This window comes from Somniosus microcephalus, unplaced genomic scaffold (genome assembly GCF_052327205.1).
Source record: "Somniosus microcephalus isolate GS21.2 unplaced genomic scaffold, FLI_Smic_1.0 unresolved_chr7, whole genome shotgun sequence".
NCBI classification, from domain to species: Eukaryota; Metazoa; Chordata; class Chondrichthyes; order Squaliformes; family Somniosidae; genus Somniosus; species Somniosus microcephalus.
This window is the reverse complement of record NW_028225185.1, coordinates 33,445,792-33,471,544: the sequence shown is the minus strand read 5'-3', so window position 1 is coordinate 33,471,544 and position 25,753 is coordinate 33,445,792. Positions and strand designations below refer to the sequence as shown.

The 25,753-nt window shown below is 57.6% G+C and overlaps 1 protein-coding gene across 1 annotated transcript in view; it reads right to left on the bottom strand.

Annotated features, from left to right (window-relative positions):
- The window catches only part of LOC147086759 (neural cell adhesion molecule L1-like), a 168,186-nt gene that overhangs the window by 47,688 nt on the left and 94,745 nt on the right, over positions 1 to 25,753 (bottom strand). The window contains exons 6-10 of the mRNA XM_085978317.1: positions 16,861 to 16,931; positions 8,600 to 8,822; positions 5,676 to 5,791; positions 4,501 to 4,684; positions 3,686 to 3,808 (exon numbers count right to left, since the gene is read on the bottom strand). Of these exons, the coding sequence (XP_085834443.1) occupies positions 3,686 to 3,808; positions 4,501 to 4,684; positions 5,676 to 5,791; positions 8,600 to 8,822; positions 16,861 to 16,931 (717 nt within the window). The remainder of the gene's footprint in view (positions 1 to 3,685; positions 3,809 to 4,500; positions 4,685 to 5,675; positions 5,792 to 8,599; positions 8,823 to 16,860; positions 16,932 to 25,753) is intronic.

Genomic DNA, 25,753 nt, shown 5'->3' with positions numbered 1-25,753 from the left:
CGGCAGGTACAGCACGGGTTAGATACAGAGTAAAGCTCCCTCTACACTGTCCCCATCAAACACTCCCAGGGCAGGTACAGCACGGGTTAGATACAGAGTAAAGCTCCCTCTACACTGTCCCCATCAAACACTCCCAGGGCAGGTACAGCACGGGTTAGATACAGAGTAAAGCTCCCTCTACACTGTCCCATCAAACACTCCCAGGGCCGGTACAGCACGGGTTAGATACAGAGTAAAGCTCCCTCTACACTGTCCCATCAAACACTCCCAGGGCAGGTACAGCACGGGGTTAGATACAGAGTAAAGCTCCCTCTGCACTGTCCCATCAAACACTCCCAGGGCAGGTACAGCACGGGTTAGATACAGAGTAAAGCTCCCTCTACACTGTCCCATCAAACACTCCCAGGGCAGGTACAGCACGGGTTAGATACAGAGTAAAGCTCCCTCTACACTGTCCCATCAAACACTCCCAGGGCAGGTACAGCACGGGTTAGATACAGAGTAAAGCTCCCTCTACACTGTCCCCATCAAACACTCCCAGGGCAGGTACAGCACGGGTTAGATACAGAGTAAAGCTCCCTCTACACTGTCCCATCAAACACTCCCAGGGCAGGTACAGCACGGGTTAGATACAGAGTAAAGCTCCCTCTACACTGTCCCATCAAACACTCCCAGGGCAGGTACAGCACGGGTTAGATACAGAGTAAAGCTCCCTCTACACTGTCCCATCAAACACTCCCAGGGCAGGTACAGCACGGGTTAGATACAGAGTAAAGCTCCCTCTACACTGTCCCATCAAACACTCCCAGGGCAGGTACAGCACGGGTTAGATACAGAGTAAAGCTCCCTCTACACTGTCCCATCAAACACTCCCAGGGCAGGTACAGCACGGGTTAGATACAGAGTAAAGCTCCCTCTACACTGTCCCATCAAACACTCCCAGGGCAGGTACAGCACGGGGTTAGATACAGAGTAAAGCTCCCTCTACACTGTCCCCATCAAACACTCCCAGGGCAGGTACAGCACAGGTTAGATACAGAGTAAAGCTCACTCTACACTGTCCCATCAAACACTCCCAGGGCAGGTACAGCATGGGTTAGATACAGAGTAAAGCTCCCTCTACACTGTCCCATCAAACACTCCCAGGGCAGGTACAGCACGGGTTAGATACAGAGTAAAGCTCCCTCTACACTGTCCCCATCAAACACTCCCAGGGCAGGTACAGCACGGGTTAGATACAGAGTAAAGCTCACTCTACACTGTCCCATCAAACACTCCCAGGGCAGGTACAGCACAGGTTAGATACAGAGTAAAGCTCCCTCTACACTGTCCCATCAAACACTCCCAGGGCAGGTACAGCACGGGTTAGATACAGAGTAAAGCTCCCTCTACACTGTCCCATCAAACACTCCCAGGGCAGGTACAGCACGGGGTTAGATACAGAGTAAAGCTCCCTCTACACTATCCCCATCAAACACTCCCAGGGCAGGTACAGCACGGGTTAGATACAGAGTAAAGCTCCCTCTACACTGTCCCATCAAACACTCCCAGGGCAGGTACAGCACAGGTTAGATACAGAGTAAAGCTCCCTCTACACTGTCCCATCAAACACTCCCAGGGCAGGTACAGCACGGGGTTAGATACAGAGTAAAGCTCCCTCTACACTATCCCCATCAAACACTCCCAGGGCAGGTACAGCACGGGTTAGATACAGAGTAAAGCTCCCTCTACACTGTCCCATCAAACACTCCCAGGGCAGGTACAGCACAGGTTAGATACAGAGTAAAGCTCCCTCTACACTGTCCCATCAAGCACTCCCAGGGCAGGTACAGCACGGGTTAGATACAGAGTAAAGCTCCCTCTACACTGTCCCATCAAACACTCCCAGGGCAGGTACAGCACAGGTTAGATACAGAGTAAAGCTCCCTCTACACTGTCCCATCAAACACTCCCAGGGCAGGTACAGCACGGGTTAGATACAGAGTAAAGCTCCCTCTACACTGTCCCCATCAAACACTCCCAGGGCAGGTACAGCACGGGGTTAAATACAGAGTAAAGCTCCCTCTACACTGTCTCCATCAAACACTCCCAGGGCAGGTACAGCACGGGTTAGATGCAGAGTAAAGCTCCCTCTACACTGGTCCCATCAAACACTCCCAGGGCAGGTACAGCACGGGTTAGATACAGAGTAAAGCTCCCTCTACACTGTCCCATCAAACACTCCCAGGGCAGGTACAGCACGGGTTAGATACAGAGTAAAGCTCCCTCTACACTGTCCCCATCAAACACTCCCAGGGCAGGTACAGCACGGGTTAGATGCAGAGTAAAGCTCCCTCTACACTGGTCCCATCAAACACTCCCAGGGCAGGTACAGCACGGGTTAGATACAGAGTAAAGCTCCCTCTACACTGTCCCATCAAACACTCCCAGGGCAGGTACAGCACGGGTTAGATACAGAGTAAAGCTCCCTCTACACTGTCCCATCAAACACTCCCAGGGCAGGTACAGCACGGGTTAGATACAGAGTAAAGCTCCCTCTACACTGTCCCATCAAACACTCCCAGGGCAGGTACAGCACGGGGTTAGATACAGAGTAAAGCTCCCTCTACACTGTCCCATCAAACACTCCCAGGGCAGGTACAGCACGGGTTAGATACAGAGTAAAGCTCCCTCTACACTGTCCCATCAAACACTCCCAGGGCAGGTACAGCACGGGTTAGATACAGAGTAAAGCTCCCTGTACACTGTCCTATCAAACACTCCCAGGGCAGGTACAGCACGGGTTAGATACAGAGTAAAGCTCCCTCTACACTGTCCTATCAAACACTCCCAGGACAGGTACAGCACGGGTTAGATACAGAGTAAAGCTCCCTCTACACTGTCCTATCAAACACTCCCAGGGCAGGTACAGCACGGGTTAGATACAGAATAAAGCTCCCTCTACACTGTCCCATCAAACACTCCCAGGGCAGGAACAGCACGGGTTAGATACAGAGTAACGCACCCTCTACACTGTCCCATCAAACACTCCCAGGGCAGGTACAGCACGGGTTAGATCCAGAGTAAAGCTCCCTCTACACTGTCCCATCAAACACTCCCAGGGCAGGGACAGCATGGGTTAGATACAGAGTAAAGCTCCCTCTACACTGTCCCATCAAACACTCCCAGGGCAGGTACAGCACGGGTTAGATACAGAGTAAAGCTCCCTCTACACTGTCCCATCAAACACTCCCAGGGTAGGTACAGCACGGGTTAGATACAGAATAAAGCTCCCTCTACACTGTCCCCATCAAACACTCCCAGGGTAGGTACAGCACGGGTTAGATACAGAGTAAAGCTCCATCTACACTGTCCCCATCAAACACTCCCAGGGCAGGTACAGCACAGGTTAGATACAGAGTAAAGCTCCATCTACACTGTCCCCATCAAACACTCCCAGGGCAGGTACAGCACAGGTTAGATACAGAGTAAAGCTCCATCTACACTGTCCCCATCAAACACTCCCAGGGCAGGTACAGCACAGGTTAGATACAGAGTAAAACTCCCTCTACACTGTCCCATCAAACACTCCCAGGGCAGGAACAGCACGGGTTAGATACAGAGTAAAGCTCCCTCTACACTGTCCCCATCAAACACTCCCAGGGCAGGTTTCTAACCTACATCGAGTGCCCACACAGGTACTTACTCTGCTGGTACTGCAGCACATATCCGGTGAGGATCCCGTTGGGTCGGTGAGGGTGGCTCCAAGAAGCAGTTACCTCAGTGTCCTTTAGTAATTCAAGGTGCAGCATGACTGGCTGACTGGGAACTGAAAGAGGGGGAGAGAGAGAGAGAGAGAGAGAGAGACAGAGAGAGAGAGAGAGACAGAGAGAGAGAGAGAGAGAGAGACAGAGAGAGAGACAGAGAGGGTGAATGAAAATGGGGTAAGGGAAACAATAAATAAGAAAGAATTAGCAAACTAGTAAAGCATCATCTTAAACAACACAAATTCCAGAAACAAATGATTGAGAGTAAAGTGCCAGTGACCGGGACACAGAGCGGTGCCAGTGACCGGGAGGGACACAGAGCGGTGCCAATGACCGGGAGGGACACAGAGCGGTGCCAGTGACCGGGAGGGACACAGAGCGGTGCCAGTGACCGGGAGGGACACAGAGCGGTGCCAGTGACCGGGACACAGAGCGGTGCCAGTGACCGGGACACAGAGCGGTGCCAGTGACCGGGAGGGACACAGAGCGGTGCCAGTGACCGGGACACAGAGCGGTGCCAGTGACCGGGAGGGACACAGAGCGGTGCCAGTGACCGGGAGTGACACAGAGCGCTGCCAGTGACCGGGAGGGACACAGAGCGGTGCCAGTGACCGGGAGGGACACAGAGCGGTGCCAGTGACCGGGAGGGACACAGAGCGGTGCCAGTGACCGGGAGGGACACAGAGCGGTGCCAGTCAGACAGGATGGGACCCGGCACTGTCCTGGTAACAGACAATGAGGAAGCGGCCCCTACCTCCCTCGAGGGTTGTGAAGTGGTGCGGTGGTTTGCTGACGAGTGGCTCGCCCTTGCTGTTGAACACCTTCACCTCCAGGCCGTACTTGGTGTAGGGCTCGAGGCCGCGGACGAGGGCGTGACTGTGGTTGCCGTGGACGGTCAGGTGGTGGCGTTCCGCGCTGTGCTGCTTCCAGTAAGTGATCTGAGCCACGAGCGAGAGAGAGAGAGAGAAGAGGGGTAAATGAGCCAACTTCATCGCACTGAAATAAACACAGTGAAACACCTCAATCTGGAGCGATACACACAGCGATCCTTGTGCGATTGTTTCCATATCTCCAGTTCTCCCCCACTCCTTCACGGATTCCGTGCCACCAGTCAGTCACTCTCCAGTACCCGAGTGCCCTATACACGTCAGCCTAGGCAGCGGGTGTCAGCAGGATATTCGACCCTGTAGGCCCTCACAACTCAGTCCAATCCTGTTCCCACAAAGTACACGCACTTGCACACTCACTTACAGGTACAAGTTTTCACGCGCGCGCACACACTCACACAAAGATTCACTCGCACACACACACACACAGGCGCGGGGGGCAGGGTGCGGGAGTCGGTGGTTGTGGTGCAGAGGGGCGCAGGGGGTCGCAGTGCGAGGGGGTCAGGGGTCGCGGTGCGGGGGTCAGGGGTCGCTGTGCGGTGGGGGCAGGGGTCAGGGGTGCGGGGGGCAGAGGTCAGGTGCGGCCGGCAGGGTGCGAGGGTTAGGGTGCGGGGGTCATTGGTTGCGGTGTGGGGGGCAGGAGTCGCGGTGCGAGGGGGCAGCGGTCAGGTGTGCGGGGGGGGTCAGGGGTCGCGGTGCGAGAGAGGCAGGGGTCGCGGTGCGGGGGGGGGCAGGGGTTAGGTGTGCGGGGTCAGGGGGCAGGTGCGGGGGCAGGGTGCGAGGGTTAGGGTGCGGGGGTCGGTGGTTGCGGTGTGGGGGGCAGGAGTCGCGGTGCGAGGGGGCAGCGGTCAGGTGGGCGGGGGGGTCAGGGGTCGCGGTGCGGGGGGGGCAGGGGTTAGGTGTGCGGGGTCAGGGGGCAGGTGCAGGGGGCAGGGTGCGAGGGTTAGGGTGCGGGGGTCGGTGGTTGCGGTGCGGGGGGTGCAGGGGTCACAGTGCGCGGGGGGGGTCAGGGGTCAGGTGCGGGGGGCAGAGCGATACCTACGTTGTATCCCAACAGGTGCCCGCGGAGCGACTCCGCGGTGACGGGGGTCCACGTCACTCTGACGGCCGTGCTGCTCATGTTCGCCACGGCCACACTCTCTGGGTTGTACAGCGGGTCTGAAAAGGGAGGGTATTTCAACAGGTGAGTCCGACTCCGAGCAGCGGATGGCTCACATCCCACTCCCGCTCCAAAGACCACCCTTCCGAACCCCCCATTTACTGACAGGTCCCCTTTCACCCCCTTCACTGAGAGCCCCCTGAACCCCCCCTTCACTGAGAGCCCCCTGAACCCCCCCTTCACTGAGAGCCCCCTGAACCCCCCTTCACTGAGAGCCCCCCTGAACCCCCCCTTCACTGAGAGCCCCCCTGAACCCCCCTTTCACTGAGAGCCCCCTGAACCCCCCCTTCACTGAGAGCCCCCTTGAACCCCCCCTTCACTGAGAGCCCCCTGAACCGCCCCTTCACTGAGAGCCCCCTTGAACCCCCCTTCACTGAGAGCCCCCTGAACCGCCCCTTCACTGAGAGCCCCCTGAGCCCCCCCTTCACTGAGAGCCCCCTGAACCGCCCCTTCACTGAGAGCCCCCTGAACCCCCCCTTCACTGAGAGTCCCCTGAACCCCCCCTTCACTGAGAGCCCCCTGAACCCCCCCTTCACTGAGAGCCCCCTGAACCCCCCTTCACTGAGAGCCCCCCTGAACCCCCCCTTCACTGAGAGCCCCCTGAACCCCCCCTTCACTGAGAGCCCCCTGAACCCCCCTTCACTGAGAGCCCCCTGAACCCCCCCTTCACTGAGAGCCCCCTGAACCCCCCCTTCACTGAGAGCCCCCTGAACCCCCCCTTCACTGAGAGCCCCCTGAACCCCCCTTCACTGAGAGCCCCCTGAACCGCCCCTTCACTGAGAGCCCCCTGAACACCCCTTCAGTGAGAGCCCCCTGAACCCCCCCTTCACTGAGAGCCCCCTGAACCCCCATTCAGTGAGAGCCCCCTGAACCGCCCCTTCACTGAGAGCCCCCTTGAACCCCCCTTCACTGAGAGCCCCCTGAACCCCCCCTTCACTGAGAGCCCCCTGAACCCCCCCTTCACTGAGAGCCCCCTGAACCCCCCCTTCACTGAGAGCCCCCTGAACCCCCCCTTCACTGAGAGCCCCCTGAACCCCCCCTTCACTGAGAGCCCCCTGAACCCCCCGAACCCCCCCTTCACTGAGAGCCCCCTGAACCCCCCCTTCACTGAGAGCCCCCTGAACCCCCCCTTCACTGAGAGCCCCCTGAACCCCCCTTCACTGAGAGCCCCCTGAACCCCCCCTTCACTGAGAGCCCCCTGAACCCCCCCTTCACTGAGAGCCCCCTGAACCCCCCTTCACTGAGAGCCCCCTGAACCGCCCCTTCACTGAGAGCCCCCTGAACACCCCTTCAGTGAGAGCCCCCTGAACCCCCCCTTCACTGAGAGCCCCCTGAACCCCCATTCAGTGAGAGCCCCCTGAACCGCCCCTTCACTGAGAGCCCCCTTGAACCCCCCTTCACTGAGAGCCCCCTGAACCGCCCCTTCACTGAGAGCCCCCTTGAACCCCCCTTCACTGAGAGCCCCCTGAACCCCCCCTTCACTGAGAGCCCCCTGAACACCCCTTCAGTGAGAGCCCCCTGAACCCCTTCTTCACTGAGAGCCCCCTGAGCACCCCTTCAGTGAGAGCCCCCTGAACCCCCCCTTCACTGAGAGCCCCCCTGAACCCCCCCTTCACTGAGAGCCCCCTGAACCCCCCCTTCACTGAGAGCCCCCTGAACCCCCTCTTCACTGAGAGCCCCCTGAACCCCCCCTTCACTGAGAGCCCCCTGAACCCCCCCTTCACTGTGAGCCCCCCTGAACCACCCCTTCACTGAGAGCCCCCTGAACTCCCCCTTCATTGAGAGCCCCCCTGAACCCCCCCTTCACTGAGAGCCCCCTGAACTCCCCCTTCACTGAGAGCCCCCTGAACCCCCCCTTCACTGAGAGCCCCCCGAACTCCCCCTTCACTGAGAGCCCCCCTGAACCCCCCCTTCACTGAGAGCCCCCCTGAACCCCCCTTCACTGAGAGTCCCCTGAACCCCCCCTTCACTGAGAGCCCCCTGAACCCCCCGAACTCCCCCTTCACTGAGAGCCCCCTGAACCCCCCCTTCACTGAGAGCCCCCTGAACCCCCCTTCACTGAGAGCCCCCTGAACCCCCCCTTCACTGAGAGCCCCCTGAACCCCCCTTCACTGAGAGCCCCCTGAACCCCCATTCATTGAGAGCCCCCTGAACCCCCCCTTCACTGAGAGCCCCCTGAACCCCCCTTCACTGAGAGCCCCCTGAACCCCCCCTTCACTGAGAGCCCCCTGAACCCCTCATCACTGAGAGCCCCCTGAACCCCCCCTTCACTGAGAGCCCCCTGAACCCCCCTTCACTGAGAGCCCCCTGAACCCCCCTTCACTGAGAGCCCCCTGAACCCCCCTTCACTGAGAGCCCCCTGAACCCCCATTCATTGAGAACTCCCCTAAACGTCTCCTCACTGAGAGCCCCCCGGCCTGCCCCTTTACTGACAGCCCCTCTGAACCCCGCTTCACTAAGAGCCCGCCCTGAACACCTCCTTTATGACAGCCCCTCCCAAACTGCCCCTTTACTGAGAGCCCCCCTGAACCCACCCCCTTTGATGTAAAAAGACGACTGAGTGCTTGGTTTGAGTGTAAAACAAGGCTTTAATCAACTGTTTCACAACCATGAGATTCTAGTTACATCACTCGTTCCTGGTTACAAGAACGTCCTGAGCAAGCTGGGCCCACGCCCGAGTATTTATACTCCTTGGACGGCGCCACCAGCTGGCCGCCCAGTGTTATTTCATGAGTCATTTCTCCATGAATGATAAGATTCAGGACACCTTTTACTCACAGCCCCCCTGAACCCCGCCTTTTACTCACAGTTCTCCCCCGAGTACCCGATGACGGTCCTGGGCTCTGGCCCCGAGCCCTCCTGGTTGAAGGTCTGTACTTGAATCTGGTAGGGCACGAAGGTGGGGGTGTTGTTCACCAGGTAGGGGGGGCTCTCCACCACCAGCTCCTTCCACTCGCTCTCCACGCCCTGCTGCCTCCACTTCAAGTTGTACTGGAGGTCGGGCCCGTTCCAGTCCAGGCCCTTCAGCACCTGGCACACAAACATGGTTTTAGTGAACTGCAACACGCACATTGGTACACCGACAGTGGCTCAGAGGGCAGCCCGCTCGCCTCGGAATCAGGTCATGGGTTCGAGCCCGCACTCCAGAGGCTCGAGCACGTAATCCAGGCCCGACACTCCCAGTGCACTGCTGAGGGAGCGCCGCACTGTCGGAGGGGCAGTACTGAGGGAGCGCCGCACTGTCGGAGGGGCAGTACTGAGGGAGCGCTGCACTGTCGGAGGGGCAGTACTGAGGGAGCGCCGCACTGTCGGAGGGGCAGTACTGAGGGAGCGCCGCACTGTCGGAGGGGCAGTACTGAGGGAGCGCCGCACTGTCGGAGGGGCGGTACTGAGGGAGCGCCGCACTGTCGGAGGGGCAGTACTGAGATGTGCCGCAGTGTCGGAGGGGCGGTACTGAGGGAGCGCCGCACTGTCGGAGGGGCGGTACTGAGGGAGCGCCGCACTGTCGGAGGGGCGGTACTGAGGGAGCGCCGCACTGTCGGAGGGGCGGTACTGAGGGAGCGCCGCACTGTCGGAGGGGCGGTACTGAGGGAGCGCCGCACTGTCGGAGGGGCGGTACTGAGGGAGCGCCGCACTGTCGGAGGGGCGGTACTGAGGGAGCGCCGCACTGTCGGAGGGGCGGTACTGAGGGAGCGCCGCACTGTCGGAGGGGCGGTACTGAGGGAGCGCCGCACTGTCGGAGGGGCGGTACTGAGGGAGCGCCGCACTGTCGGAGGGGCACTGAGGGAGCGCCGCACTGTCGGAGGGGCAGTACTGAGGGAGCGCCGCACTGTCGGAGGGGCGGTACTGAGGGAGCGCCGCACTGTCGGAGGGGCGGTACTGAGGGAGCGCTGCACTGTCGGAGGGGCGGTACTGAGGGAGCGCTGCACTGTCGGAGGGGCGGTACTGAGGGAGCGCCGCACTGTGGGAGGGGCAATACTGAGGGAGCGCTGCACTGTCGGAGGGGCGGTACTGAGGGAGCGCTGCACTGTCGGAGGGGCGGTACTGAGGGAGCGCCGCACTGTCGGAGGGGCGGCACTGAGGGAGCGCCGCACTGTGGGAGGGGCAATACTGAGGGAGTGCCACACTGTCGGAGGGGCGGTACTGAGGGAGCGCTGCACTGTCGGAGGGGCGGTACTGAGGGAGCGCCGCACTGTCAGAGGGGCGGTACTGAGGGAGCGCCGCACTGTCGGAGGGGCGGTACCGAGGGAGCGCCGCACTGTCGGAGGGGCGGTACCGAGGGAGCGCCCCACTGTCGGAGGGGCAGTACTGAGGGAGCGCCGCACTGTCAGAGGGGCGGTAGTGAGGGAGTGCTGCACTGTCGGAGGGGCAGTACTGAGGGAGTGCCACACTGTCAGAGGTGCCGTCTTTCGGGATGAGATGTTAAACCCGAGGCCTCGTCTGCCCTCTCAGGTAGATGTAAAAGATCCCATGGCCACTATTGGAAGAAGAGCAGGGGGAGGGGGAGTTCCCCCCGGTGTCCTGGGGCCAATATTTATCCCTCAACCAACATCATTAAAAACAGCGCAGGGGGGAAATGCGGCCAATAGGATTGCTCTAAGATAGCGCAGGGGGGGAAATGAGACCAATGGGATCGCTCTAAGATAGCGCAGGGGGGAAACGCGACCAATAGAGACAGCTTTGGGTGTTTTTTTTTTGAAAGAGACTGGTTAGATAAGAAAACCCCAGCGATCTGCTAAAGTTGCAGTCTAACACATTCTCCATTGGAGCTCCCTGGGGTTTTAGTATAAATTATTCATTCAGTGACTCTCTCTCTCTCTCTCTATTCCACATTGTCATATCACTGCTGCTTCACCGACCCATCAGATTACAGCTCAGGAGATCAATGCACGGAGTCTGGGTTTCACGATATGCATGAAGTTAACCTCTCCCTTCCTCACAGACAGATTAGCAATGTTGAGACCCAGCCATAAACGATTATTAATGTATCTCCGTATTAATCATGCTGCTGTTGGAATAAGAAGTTATAGATTGAGCTGGTCAATTCTGTCGACCTACATAAACTTCAGGTCATCCGAAACTCCGCTGCCCCGGGTCCTAACTCGCTCCGAGTCCCGTTCGCCCATCACCCTCTGTTGCTCGCTGACCTACACTGGCTCACGGTCCGGCAACGCCTCGATTTTTAAAATTCTCATCCTCGTGTTCAAATCCCTCCGTGGCCTCCCTCCCTGTCTCTGTAACCTCCTCCAGCCCCCTACAACCCTCTCTATCTCTGTAACCTCCTCCAGCCCCTACAACCCTCCCTATCTCTGTAACCTCCTCCAGCCCCTACAACCCTCCCTATCTCTGTAACCTCCTCCAGCCCCTGCAACCCTCCCTATCTCTGTAACCTCCTCCAGCCCCTACAACCCTCCCTATCTCTGTAACCTCCTCCAGCCCCTACAACCCTCCCTATCTCTGTAACCTCCTCCAGCCCCCTACAACCCTCCCTATCTCTGTAACCTCCTCCAGCCCCCTACAACCCTCCCTATCTCTGTAACCTCCTCCAGGCCCTACAACCCTCCCTATCTCTGTAACCTCCTCCAGCCCCTACAACCCTCTCTATCTCTGTAACCTCCTCCAGCCCCTACAACCCTCCCTATCTCTGTAACCTCCTCCAGCCCCTACAACCCTCCCTATCTCTGAAACCTCCTCCAGCCCCACAACCCCCCGAGATATCTGTGCTCCTCTAATTCTGCCCTCTTGAGGATCCCTGATCATAATCGCTCAATCATTGGCAGCCGTGCCTTCTGTTGCCAAGGCCCTAAGCTCTGGAATTCCCTCCCTAAACCTCTCCGCCTCGCTACCTCTCTTTCCTCCTTGCCATGGAGGAAGTGCAGCGAAGATTCACCAGACTGATACCTGAGATGGCAGGAATGACGTATGAGGAGAGATTGGGTCGATTGGGCTTATACTCGCTGGAGTTTAGAAGAATGAGAGGGGATCTCATGGAAACTTATAAAATTCTAACAGGACTAGACAGACTAGATGCAGGAAGGATGTTCCCGATGGCGGGGGAGTCCAGAACCAGGGGACACAGTCTAAGGATAAGGGGTAAGCCATTTAGGACAGAGATGAGGAGGAATTTCTTCACCCAGAGAGTGGTGAACCTGTGGAATTCTCTACCACACAAGGCAGTTGAGGCCAGTTCATTAAATATATTCAAGAAGGAGTTGGATATATTTCTTAAGGCTAAAGGGATCAAGGGATATGGGGAGAAGGCAGGGACCGGGTACTGAATTTGGATGATCAGCCATGATCTCATTAAATGGCAGAGCAGGCTCGAGGGGCCAAATGGCCTCCTCCTGCTCCTATCTTCGATGTTTCTATGATGGAACTTTGGTAAAACCACAAAACCGTCCTGCTCTGGAAGTGCATGCGTGGAGGGTGTGGAGGATAGGGCAGCTCCTAGCTTAGCGTTGCCTGTCCGGGATGCGGATGAATGAGGGCCTGGTCGGATACTCAAGTCCAGCGTGGCCAGGAGCAGTGGACGGGAGTTGACGGGAGTTTGGGAAAGAGCGCAGAGATCTCAGAGGGTTGCAGGGCTAGAGGAGTTGACAGAGATAGAGAAGGCGGCGAGGGCCGTGGAGGGATTTGAACACGAGGATGTGAATTTCTTCGGCGGCACCTCCCAAACCCGCGACCTCCACCGCCTAGAAGGACAAGGGCAGCAGGCGCATGGGAACACCACCACCTCCAAGTTCCCCTCCGAGTCACACACCGGCCTGACTTGGAAATATAATCGGCCGTTCCTTCATCGTCGCTGGGTCAAAATCCTGGAACTCCCTCCCTAACAGCGCTGTGGGAGTACCTTCACCACACGGGACTGCAGCGGTTCAAGAAGGCGGCTCACCACCACCTTCTCCAGGGCGATTAGGGATGGGCAATAAATGCTGGCATCCCATAAACGATTAAAAAAAACTTTTTTTAAATACAGGAAACTTTCGATTAACCGGCCCCTAAATAACCGGAACGCTCTATCCACCGGCAAAATTCAGGAGTCGGTTCAGGTAACTTTTTTTACTTTTAGTTACTTTTTTTAATTGATTTGTTGCTGTGCAAGGGTGTAGCTGCAGCTGTTGCTAAGCTACAGAGATGCTTGAAACTTGAGGCCATTGTTCTACAGTTGTTGCTAAGCAACAGGGTTTGTTGCTTTACACGGAGCTCTGAGCTCCGTATCTTTTACTATAGCGTTCGGTTATCCGGAATTGTTGATGAACCGGCAACACGTCGGTCCCGTCCGTGCCGGATACCAGAAAGTTTCCTGTAGTGCCTTTAATGTGGAAAAGCATCCCAAGGTGCCACAGGGAGCGGGAAAGGACAGACACTGAGGTTTTTGTGGGAGACTTGGGGGGGAGTTGATCGAAGGGCCAGTCAGAGAGCTAGAAAGGCGGAGAGGTTTTGGGGGAGGGAGTTCCGAAAGTCTGGGGTTTAAAATGGCCGCGGGTTCCGCCATCGACAGTGGGGCGGGCGGGAGGGGGGCAATGCGCGGAAGAGAAGTCCGAGGAACCCGGGGGAATGGGGGGGGCCAGGAATGCCGGGCTGGAATTGGTTCCAGTGGTAGGGAAGGAGGCTGAGGTGTTGAGAGTTAAAGGATTAACAGTCAAACTCCTTTGCATCATGGAGCAATCGACATTCCAATTTAAACAGGATGGCTTTGAGGTGTCGGTGAGAGGAAAGCATAGCCTGTCTTCTGGTCTGTAAAGTGCTCATCATGCAAAGAAAATACGAGAGTCAGCCATGAGTGATTAAAGTGTAACTTTAGGGACTAGGGTAATAAACAGAGAAAGAAAGACGTGCATTTTTATATAGCGCCTCTTACGACCACTGGACGTCCCAACGCGCTTTACAGCCAATGAAGTACTTTTTGAAGTGTAGTCACTGTTGTAATGCAGGAAACGCAGCAGCCAATTTGCGCACAGCAAGCTCCCACCAACAGCAATGTGATAATGACCAGATAATCTGTTTTTAGTGATGTTGATTGAGGGATAAATATTGACCCAGGACACCTCCCCTGCTCTTCTACGAAATAGTGGCCGTGGGATCTTTTACGTCCACCTGAGAGGGCAGACAGGGCCTCGGTTTAACATCTCATCCGAAAGACGGCACCTCCGACAGTGTGGTGTTCCCTCAGTGCTGCACTGGAGTGTCAGCCTGGATTTTTGATGGAGTGGGCCTTGAACCCACAACCTTCTGACTCGGAGGCGAGAGTGCTGCCCACTGAGCCACAGCTGACACTTCAAAGAGTAATGACGTTAGCCACGAGTAATTAAAGTGTAACTTTAGGGGCTAGGGTAATAAACAGAGGTAGAGGGATCCCTTAGCTATGGTACGGAAAGGTAACGGTTAATAAAGCATGATGGCCAAAGACGTTGGGAACCGTTGGCTCAGGAAATCTTGGTTAAGGAAAGTATCTTTAGAGTAAACAGCTACAAGTGTTTACACAAATAGACTGCCTTCAAAAGAATTTGGGAATACTGACATGAATCAGTCATTCATGAAAGAAAGACTTATGAAATAATAGTGAGCGGCCTACGGGTGGCGCTGTCCAGGGAGAGTATAAATACTTGGGCACGGGCCCAGCTTGCGCAGGACATTCTTAACAGGAACTAGTGAAGGACACAACTAGACCGCCATGTTGTATAACAGCTGATTAAAGCTTTGTTTAACGCTTAGACCAAGTGCCCAGTAGTTTTCTTGCGTCAGATACATCATGAGGTCTTATCTATGACATGTACTTTTGAAAATATGGTGTATAAAGGAGCATGGTTGATTCCTGGGATGAGAGGGATTGTCCTATGAGCAGAGATTGAGTAGATTGGGCCGATACTCTCTGGAGTTCAGAAGAATGAGAGGTGATCTCATTGAAACGTATAAGATTCTGAGGGGGATTGACAGGGTAGATGCTGAGAGGCTGTTTCCCCCCTGGCTGGAGAGTCTCGAACCAGGGGTCACAGTCTCAGGATAAGGGGTCGGCCATTGAGGACTGAGATGAGGAGGAATTTCTTCACTCAGAGGGCGGTGAACCTGTGGAATTCTCTGCCCCAGAGGGCTGTGGAGGCTCAGTCGTTGTGTATATTCAAGGCTGAGATGGATAGACTTTTGGACTCTCGGGGAATCGAGGGATCGGGCGGGAGAGTGGAGTTGAGGTCGATGATCAGCCGTGATCTGATTGAATGGCGGAGCAGGCTCGAGGGGCCGAATGGCCGACTCCAGCTCCTATTTCTTACGTTCTGCTTACGTGAAAAGACTGTCGTTAAAGGATTTGGGAAGAGATAAGTCACGCGGCCTTATCTATGACATCTACCTTTGATGTTGGCAAAACATGGTGTATAAGGGAGCATGGCTTTCAACAGGTCTTCGGAGAGTTTGAAAGGTATCGAGAAGGACAAGCCGGGTTCAGCTGATCCGGGTTGAGCTGATCCCTCAACCCGGGTGTCAGTATGGTCTGTTCCGTACGCTACAATACAAAAGTGTCTCGTGCTTACTCGAAACGTGTTGCTGTGAACCAGAGGAGGAAGGAAGGTGACTGCCAAAATGAGGCTGTGCGGTGACGTAAACATTGAACGGATGGGTCGAGCTCACTCCCCAGATGTCCAGGAGAACCGGCCAACAGAAGGATGGATGGGATCACCGTACGCAATGGCTGAAACTCCACACTGTCGGAGGGGCGGTACTGAGGGAGCGCTGTACTGTCGGAGGGGCGGTACTGAGGGAGCGCCGCACTGTCGGAGGGGCGGTACTGAGGGAGCGCCGCACTGTTGGAGGGGCGGTACTGAGGGAGCGCCGCACTGTCGGAGGGGCGGTACTGAGGGAGCGCTGCACTGTCGGAGGGGCAGTACTGAGGGGGCGCCGCACTGTTGGAGGGTCAGTACTGAGGGAGCGCCGCACTGTCGGAGGGGCAGCACTGAGGGAGCGCCGCACTGTCGGAGGGGCGGTACTGAGGGATCGCCGCATTGTCGGAGGGGCAGCGCTGAGGGAGCGCCGCACTGTCGGAGGGGCAGCACTGAGGGAGCGCCGCACTGTCGGAGGGGCGGTACTGAGGGATCGCCGCACTGTCGGAGGGGCAGTACTGAGGGAGCGCCGCACTGTCGGAGGGGCGGTACTGAGGGAGTGCTGCACTGTCGGAGGGTCAGTACTGAGGGAGCGCCGCACTGTCGGAGGGGCAGTACTGAGGGAGCGCCGCACTGTCGGAGGGGCGGTACTGAGGGATCGCCGCATTGTCGGAGGGTCAGTACTGAGGGAGCGCCGTACTGTCAGAGGGGCAGTACTGAGGGAGCGCCGCACTGTCGGAGGGGCAGTACTGAGGGAGCGCCGCACTGTCGGAGGGGCGGTACTGAGGGAGCACCGCACTATCGGAGGGGCGGTACTGAGGGAGCGCCGCACTGTCGGAGGGGCGGTACTGAGGGAGCGCCGCACTATCGGAGGGGCGGTACTGAGGGAGCGCCGCACTGTCGGAGGGGCGTTACTGAGGGAGCGCCGCACTGTCGGAGGGGTGGTACTGAGGGAGCACCGCATTGTCGGAGGGGCGGTATTGAGGGAGCGCCGCACTGTCGGAGGGGCGGTATTGAGGGAGCGCTGCACTGTCGGAGGAGCAGTACTGAGGGAGCGCCGCACTGTCAGAGGGGCTGTACTGAGGGAGCGCCGCACTGTCGGAGGGGCGGTACTGAGGGAGCGCCGCACTGTCAGAGGGGCTGTACTGAGGGAGCGCCGCACTGTCGGAGGGGCGGTACTGAGGGAGCGCCGCACTGTCGGAGGGACAGTACTGAGGGAGCGCCGCACTGTCGGAGGGGCAGTCTACCTGTCCTGAGATGCTGAAGATCCCACAGCACTGTTGGAAGAGCAGGGGGCTCTCATGGTGTCCTGGGCCAACATGCTTCCCTCAAACACCACCAAGAACATGGCACATGAAGGGATTGCGCGATCTTGGTTCTTTAATCCTGGCTAGTCAGTTAAATCTCCCTCACGGGATAGCGAAGCATGCGGCAGAGGGGCTTTCGAAACGCCGGGACGAGGTGGTGCTGCCTACCTCCCAGTAGATGAGCATGTTGTTGGGAAGCGATCCTTCTCCTTTCACTCCTTCCGGATTCTTCCCTGGGACTGGGTATCGGAAAGAAAACGTCGATAGAGATTAACTGTCCCCGTCTCACAGAATCATAGCACGGTTACAGCACAGAAGGAGGCCATTCAGCCCGTGGAGCCCGTGCTGGCTCTCTGCACGAGCACTTCAGCTAGTCCCACTCCCCCGCCCTTTCCCCGTAGCCCTGCAAATTCTTTATCCTTCAGTTACTTATCCGATTCCCTTTTGAAAGCCACGATTGAGTCTGCCTCCACCGCCCTCTCAGGCAGTGCATTCCAGATCCTAACCACTCGCTGCGTAAAAAAGTTTTTCCTCATGTCGCGTTTGGTTCTTTTGCCAATCACCTTAAATCTGTGTCCTCTGGTTCTCGACCCTTCCGCCAATGGGAACAGTTTCTCTCTATCTACTCTGTCCAGACCCCTCATGATTTTGAACATCTCGATCAAATCTCCTCTCAACATTCTCTGCTCTAAGGAGAACAACCCCAGCTTCTCCAGTCTCTCCACATCACTGAAGTCCCTCATCCCTGGTACCATTCTGGTCAATCTCCCCTTAACCTTCTCTGCTCTAAGGAGAACAACCCCAGCTTCTCCAGTCTCTCCACATCACTGAAGTCCCTCATCCCTGGTACCATTCTGGTCAATCTCCCCTTAACCTTCTCTGCTCTAAGGAGAACAACCCCAGCTTCTCCAGTCTCTCCACATCACTGAAGTCCCTCATCCCTGGTACCATTCTGGTCAATCTCCCCTTAACCTTCTCTGCTCCAAGGAGAACAATCCCAGCTTCTCCAGTCTCTCCACATCACTGAAGTCCCTCATCCCTGGAATCATTCTTGTAAATCTTTTCTGCCCCCTCTCTAAGGCCTTCACATCCTCCCTAAAGTGCGGTGCCCAGAATTGGACACAATACTCCAGTTGAGGCTGAACCAGTGTTTTATAAAGGTTCATCGTAACTTCCTTGCTCTTGTACTCTATACCTCTATTTATGAAGCCCAGGATCCCGTGTGCTTTTTTTAACCACTTTCTCAACCTGTCCTGCCACCTGCAACGATTTGTGCACATATACCCCCAGGTCTCTCTGTTTGTGCACCCCCTTTAGGATTGTACCCCCGTCCCTCGCTCTACACCTGGTAACCTCTCCCACTAACCCCCGTCCCTCACTCTACACCTGGTAACCTCTCCACTAACCCCCGTCCCTCGCTCGACACCTGGTAACCTCTCCCACTAACCCCCGTCCCTCACTCTACACCTGGTAACCTCTACACTAACCCCCGTCCCTCACTCTACACCTGGTAACCTCTCCACTAACCCCCGTCCCTCGCCCTACACCTGGTAACCTCTCCACTAACCCCCGTCCCTCGCTCTGCACCTGGTAACCTCTCCACTAACCCCCGTCCCTCACTCTACACCTGGTAACCTCTCCACTAACCCCCGTCCCTCGCCCTACACCTGGTAACCTCTCCACTAACCCCCGTCCCTCACTCTACACCTGGTAACCTCTCCACTAACCCCCGTCCCTCGCCCTACACCTGGTAACCTCTCCACTAACCCCCGTCCCTCGCTCTACACCTGGTAACCTCTCCACTAACCCCCGTCCCTCGCTCTACACCTGGTAACCTCTCCACTAACCCCCGTCCCTCACTCGACACCTGGTAACCTCTCCCACTAACCCCCGTCCCTCGCTCTACACCTGGTAACCTCTCCACTAACCCCCGTCCCTCACTCTACACCTGGTAACCTCTCCACTAACCCCCGTCCCTCGCCCTACACCTGGTAACCTCTCCACTAACCCCCGTCCCTCACTCTACACCTGGTAACCTCTCCACTAACCCCCGTCCCTCGCCCTACACCTGGTAACCTCTCCACTAACCCCCGTCCCTCGCTCTACACCTGGTAACCTCTCCACTAACCCCCGTCCCTCGCTCTACACCTGGTAACCTCTCCACTAACCCCCGTCCCTCGCTCTACACCTGGTAACCTCTCCCACTAACCCCCGTCCCTCACTCTACACCTGGTAACCTCTCCACTAAGCCCCGTCCCTCACTCTACACCTGGTAACCTCTCCACTAACCCCCGTCAATCACTCTACACCTGGTAACCTCTCCACTAACCCCCGTCCCTCGCCCTACACCTGGTAACCTCTCCACTAACCCCCGTCCCTCACTCTACACCTGGTAACCTCTCCACTAACCCCCGTCCCTCACTCTACACCTGGTAACCTCTCCACTAACCCCCGTCCCTCGCCCTACACCTGGTAACCTCTCCCACTAACCCCCGTCCCTCGCCCTGCACCTGGTAGCCTCTCCACTAACCCCCGTCCCTCACTCTACACCTGGTAACCTCTCCACTAACCCCCGTCCCTCACTCTACACCTGGTAACCTCTCCACTAATCCCGTCCCTCGCCCTACACCTGGTAACCTCTCCACTAACCCCCGTCCCTCGCCCTACACCTGGTAACCTCTCCACTAACCCCGTCCCTCACTCTACACCTGGTAACCTCTCCACTAACACCCGTCCCTCACTCTACACCTGGTAACCTCTCCACTAACCCCCGTCCCTCGCTCTACACCTGGTAACCTCTCCACTAACCCCCGTCCCTCGCCCTACACCTGGTAACCTCTCCACTAACCTCCGTCCCTCGCTCTACACCTGGTAACCTCTCCACTAACCCCCGTCCCTCACTCTACACCTCGTAACCTCTCCACTAACCCCCGTCCCTCACTCTACACCTGGTAACCTCTCCACTAACCCCCGTCCCTCGCTCTACACCTGGTAACCTCTCCACTAACCCCCGTCCCTCACTCTACACCTGGTAACCTCTCCACTAACCCCCGTCCCTCACTCTACACCTGGTAACCTCTCCACTAACCCCCGTCCCTCGCTCTACACCTGGTAACCTCTCCACTAACCCCCGTCCCTCGCTCTACACCTGGTAACCTCTCCACTAACCCCCGTCCCTCACTCTACACCTGGTAACCTCTCCACTAACCCCCGTCCCTCACTCTACACCTGGTAACCTCTCCACTAACCCCCGTCCCTCGCTCTACACCTGGTAACCTCTCCACTAACCCCCGTCCCTCGCTCTACACCTGGTAACCTCTCCACTAACCCCCGTCCCTCACTCTACACCTGGTAACCTCTCCACTAACCCCCGTCCCTCGCCCTACACCTGGTAACCTCTCCACTAACCCCCGTCCCTCGCTCTACACCTGGTAACCTCTCCACTAACCCCCGTCCCTCGCCCTACACCTGGTAACCTCTCCACTAACCCCCGTCCCTCGCCCTACACCTGGTAACCTCTCCCACTAACCCCCGTCCCTCACTCTACACCTGGTAACCTCTCCACTAACCCCCGTCCCTCGCTCTACACCTGGTAACCTCTCCACTAACCCCCGTCCCTCACTCTACACCTGGTAACCTCTCCACTAACCCCCGTCCCTCGCTCTACACCTGGTAACCTCTCCACTAACCCCCGTCCCTCACTCTACACCTGGTAACCTCTCCACTAACCCCCGTCCCTCGCTCTACACCTGGTAACCTCTCCACTAACCCCCGTCCCTCGCTCTACACCTGGTAACCTCTCCACTAACCCCCGTCCCTCGCTCTACACCTGGTAACCTCTCCACTAACCCCGTCCCTCCTCTACACCTGGTAACCTCTCCACTAACCCCCGTCCCTCGCTCTACACCTGGTAACCTCTCCACTAACCCCCGTCCCTCACTCTACACCTGGTAACCTCTCCACTAACCCCCGTCCCTCACTCTACACCTGGTAACCTCTCCACTAACCCCCGTCCCTCACTCTACACCTGGTAACCTCTCCACTAACCCCCGTCCCTCGCTCTACACCTGGTAACCTCTCCACTAACCCCCGTCCCTCACTCTACACCTGGTAACCTATCCACTAACCCCCGTCCCTCACTCTACACCTGGTAACCTCTCCACTAACCCCCGTCCCTCGCTCTACACCTGGTAACCTCTCCACTAACCCCCGTCCCTCGCTCTACACCTGGTAACCTCTCCACTAACCCCCGTCCCTCGCTCTACACCTGGTAACCTCTCCACTAACCCCCGTCCCTCGCCCTGCACCTGGTAACCTCTCCACTAACCCCCGTCCCTCACTCTACACCTGGTAACCTCTCCACAAACCCCCGTCCCTCACTCTACACCTGGTAACCTCTCCACTAATCCCGTCCCTCGCCCTACACCTGGTAACCTCTCCACTAACCCCCGTCCCTCGCCCTACACCTGGTAACCTCTCCACTAACCCCGTCCCTCACTCTACACCTGGTAACCTCTTCACTAACACCCGTCCCTCACTCTACACCTGGTAACCTCTCCACTAACCCCCGTCCCTCGCTCTACACCTGGTAACCTCTCCACTAACCCCCGTCCCTCGCCCTACACCTGGTAACCTCTCCACTAACTCCCGTCCCTCACTCTACACCTGGTAACCTCTCCACTAACCCCCGTCCCTCACTCTACACCTGGTAACCTCTCCACTAACCCCCGTCCCTCACTCTACACCTGGTAACCTCTCCACTAACCCCCGTCCCTCACTCTACACCTGGTAACCTCTCCACAAACCCCCGTCCCTCGCCCTAAACCTGGTAACCTCTCCACTAACCCCCGTCCCTCGCCCTACACCTGGTAACCTCTCCACTAACCCCGTCCCTCACTCTACACCTGGTAACCTCTCCACTAACCCCCGTCCCTCACTCTACACCTGGTAACCTCTCCACTAACCCCCGTCCCTCGCTCTACACCTGGTAACCTCTCCACTAACCCCCGTCCCTCACTCTACACCTGGTAACCTCTCCACTAACCCCCGTCCCTCACTCTACACCTGGTAACCTCTCCACTAACACCCGTCCCTCGCTCTACACCTGGTAACCTCTCCACTAACCCCCGTCCCTCGCCCTACACCTGGTAACCTCTCCACTAACCCCCGTCCCTCGCCCTACACCTGGTAACCTCTCCACTAACCCCCGTCCCTCACTCTACACCTGGTAACCTCTCCACTAACACCGGTCCCTCACTCTACACCTGGTAACCTCTCCACTAACCCCCGTCCCTCGCTCTACACCTGGTAACCTCTCCACTAACCCCCGTCCCTCACTCTACACCTGGTAACCTCTCCACTAACCCCCGTCCCTCGCCCGACACCTGGTAACCTCTCCACTAACCCCCGTCCCTCACTCCACACCTGGTAACCTCTCCACTAACCCCCGTCCCTCGCTCTACACCTGGTAACCTCTCCACTAACCCCCGTCCCTCACTCTACACCTGGTAACCTCTCCACTAACCCCCGTCCCTCGCCCTACACCTGGTAACCTCTCCACTAACCCCCGTCCCTCACTCTACACCTGGTAACCTCTCCACTAACCCCCGTCCCTCGCTCTACACCTGGTAACCTCTCCACTAACCCCCGTCCCTCACTCTACACCTGGTAACCTCTCCACTAACCCCCGTCCCTCGCCCTACACCTGGTAACCTCTCCACTAACCCCCGTCCCTCACTCTACACCTGGTAACCTCTCCACTAACCCCCGTCCCTCGCCCTACACCTGGTAACCTCTCCACTAACCCCCGTCCCTCGCTCTACACCTGGTAACCTCTCCACTAACCCCCGTCCCTCGCTCTACACCTGGTAACCTCTCCACTAACCCCCGTCCCTCACTCGACACCTGGTAACCTCTCCCACTAACCCCCGTCCCTCGCTCTACACCTGGTAACCTCTCCCACTAACCCCCGTCCCTCGCCCTACACCTGGTAACCTCTCCACTAACCCCCGTCCCTCGCTCTACACCTGGTAACCTCTCCACCAACCCCCGTCCCTCACTCTACACCTGGTAACCTCTCCACTAACCCCCGTCCCTCGCTCTACACCTGGTAACCTCTCCACTAACCCCCGTCCCTCGCCCTGCACCTGGTAACCTCTCCACTAACCCCCGTCCCTCACTCTACACCTGGTAACCTCTCCACAAACCCCCGTCCCTCACTCTACACCTGGTAACCTCTCCACTAATCCCGTCCCTCGCCCTACACCTGGTAACCTCTCCACTAACCCCCGTCCCTCGCCCTACACCTGGTAACCTCTCCACTAACCCCGTCCCTCACTCTACACCTGGTAACCTCTTCACTAACACCCGTCCCTCACTCTACACCTGGTAACCTCTCCACTAACCCCCGTCCCTCGCTCTGCACCTGGTAACCTCTCCACTAACCCCCGTCCCTCACTCTACACCTGGTAACCTCTCCCACTAACCCCCGTCCCTCGCTCTACACCTGGTAACCTCTCCACTAACCCCCGTCCCTCACTCTACACCTGGTAACCTCTCCCACTAACCCCCGTCCCTCGCCCTAGACCTGGTAACCTCTCCACTAACCCCCGTCCCTCACTCTACACCTGGTAACCTCTCCACTAACCCCCGTCCCTCACTCTACACCTGGTAACCTCTCCACTATCCCCCGTCCCTCACTCTACACCTGGTAACCTCTCCACTAACCCCCATCCCTCACTCTACACCTGGTAACCTCTCCACTAACCCCCATCCCTCACTCTACACCTGGTAACCTGTCCACTAAACCCCGTCCCTCGCTCTACACCTGGTAACCTCTCCACTAACCCCCGTCCCTCGCCCTACACCTGGTAACCTCTCCACTAACCCCCGTCCCTCGCTCTACACCTGGTAACCTCTCCACTAACCCCCGTCCCTCGCCCTACACCTGGTAACCTCTCCACTAACCCCCGTCCCTCACTCTACACCTGGTAACCTCTCCACTAACCCCCGTCCCTCACTCTACACCTGGTAACCTCTCCACTAACCCCCGTCCCTCGCTCTACACCTGGTAACCTCTCCACTAACCCCCGTCCCTCGCCCTACACCTGGTAACCTCTCCACTAACCCCGTCCCTCGCCCTACACCTGGTAACCTCTCCACTAACCCCCGTCCCTCACCCTACACCTGGTAACCTCTCCACTAACCCCCGTCCCTCACTCTACACCTGGTAACCTCTCCACTAACCCCCGGCCCTCACTCTACACCTGGTAACCTCTCCACTAACCCCCGTCCCTCGCCCTACACCTGGTAACCTCTCCACTAACCCCCGTCCCTCACTCTACACCTGGTAACCTCTCCACTAACCCCCGTCCCTCGCCCTACACCTGGTAACCTCTCCACTAACCCCCGTCCCTCGCCCTACACCTGGTAACCTCTCCACTAACCCCCGTCCCTCACTCTACACCTGGTAACCTCTCCACTAACCCCCGTCCCTCACTCTACACCTGGTAACCTCTCCACTAACCCCCGTCCCTCGCCCTACACCTGGTAACCTCTCCACTAACCCCCGTCCCTCACTCTACACCTGGTAACCTCTCCACTAACCCCCGTCCCTCGCTCTACACCTGGTAACCTCTCCACTAACCCCCGTCCCTCACTCGACACCTGGTAACCTCTCCCACTAACCCCCGTCCCTCGCTCTACACCTGGTAACCTCTCCCACTAACCCCCGTCCCTCGCCCTACACCTGGTAACCTCTCCACTAACCCCCGTCCCTCGCTCTACACCTGGTAACCTCTCCACTAACCCCCGTCCCTCACTCTACACCTGGTAACCTCTCCACTAACCCCCGTCCCTCACTCTACACCTGGTAACCTCTCCACTAACCCCCGTCCCTCACTCTACACCTGGTAACCTCTCCACTAACCCCCGTCCCTCACTCTACACCTGGTTACCTCTCCACTAACCCCCGTCCCTCACTCTACACCTGGTAACCTCTCCCACTAACCCCCGTCCCTCGCCCTACACCTGGTAACCTCTCCACTAACCCCCGTCCCTCGCCCTACACCTGGTAACCTCTCCACTAACCCCCGTCCCTCACTCTACACCTGGTAACCTCTCCACTAACCCCCGTCCCTCACTCTACACCTGATAACCTCTCCACTAACCCCCGTCCCTCGCTCTACACCTGGTAACCTCTCCACTAACCCCCGTCCCTCACTCTACACCTGGTAACCTCTCCACTAACCCCATCCCTCACTCTACACCTGGTAACCTCTCCACTAACCCCCATCCCTCACTCTACACCTGGTAACCTCTCCACTAACCCCGTCCCTCACTCTACACCTGGTAACCTCTCCACTAACCCCCGTCCCTCGCCCTACACCTGGTAACCTCTCCACTAACCCTCGTCCCTCACTCTACACCTGGTAACCTCTCCACTAACCCCCGTCCCTCGCCCTACACCCTGGTAACCTCTCCACTAACCCCCGTCCCTCACTCTACACCTGGTAACCTCTCCACTAACCCCCGTCCCTCACTCTACACCTGGTAACCTCTCCACTAACCCCCGTCCCTCACTCTACACCTGGTAACCTCTCCACAAACCCCCGTCCCTCACTCTACACCTGGTAACCTCTCCACTAATCCCGTCCCTCGCCCTACACCTGGTAACCTCTCCACTAACCCCCGTCCCTCGCCCTACACCTGGTAACCTCTCCACTAACCCCGTCCCTCACTCTACACCTGGTAACCTCTTCACTAACACCCGTCCCTCACTCTACACCTGGTAACCTCTCCACTAACCCCCGTCCCTCGCTCTACACCTGGTAACCTCTCCACTAACCCCCGTCCCTCGCCCTACACCTGGTAACCTCTCCACTAACTCCCGTCCCTCACTCTACACCTGGTAACCTCTCCACTAACCCCCGTCCCTCACTCTACACCTGGTAACCTCTCCACTAACCCCCGTCCCTCACTCTACACCTGGTAACCTCTCCACTAACCCCCGTCCCTCACTCTACACCTGGTAACCTCTCCACAAACCCCCGTCCCTCGCCCT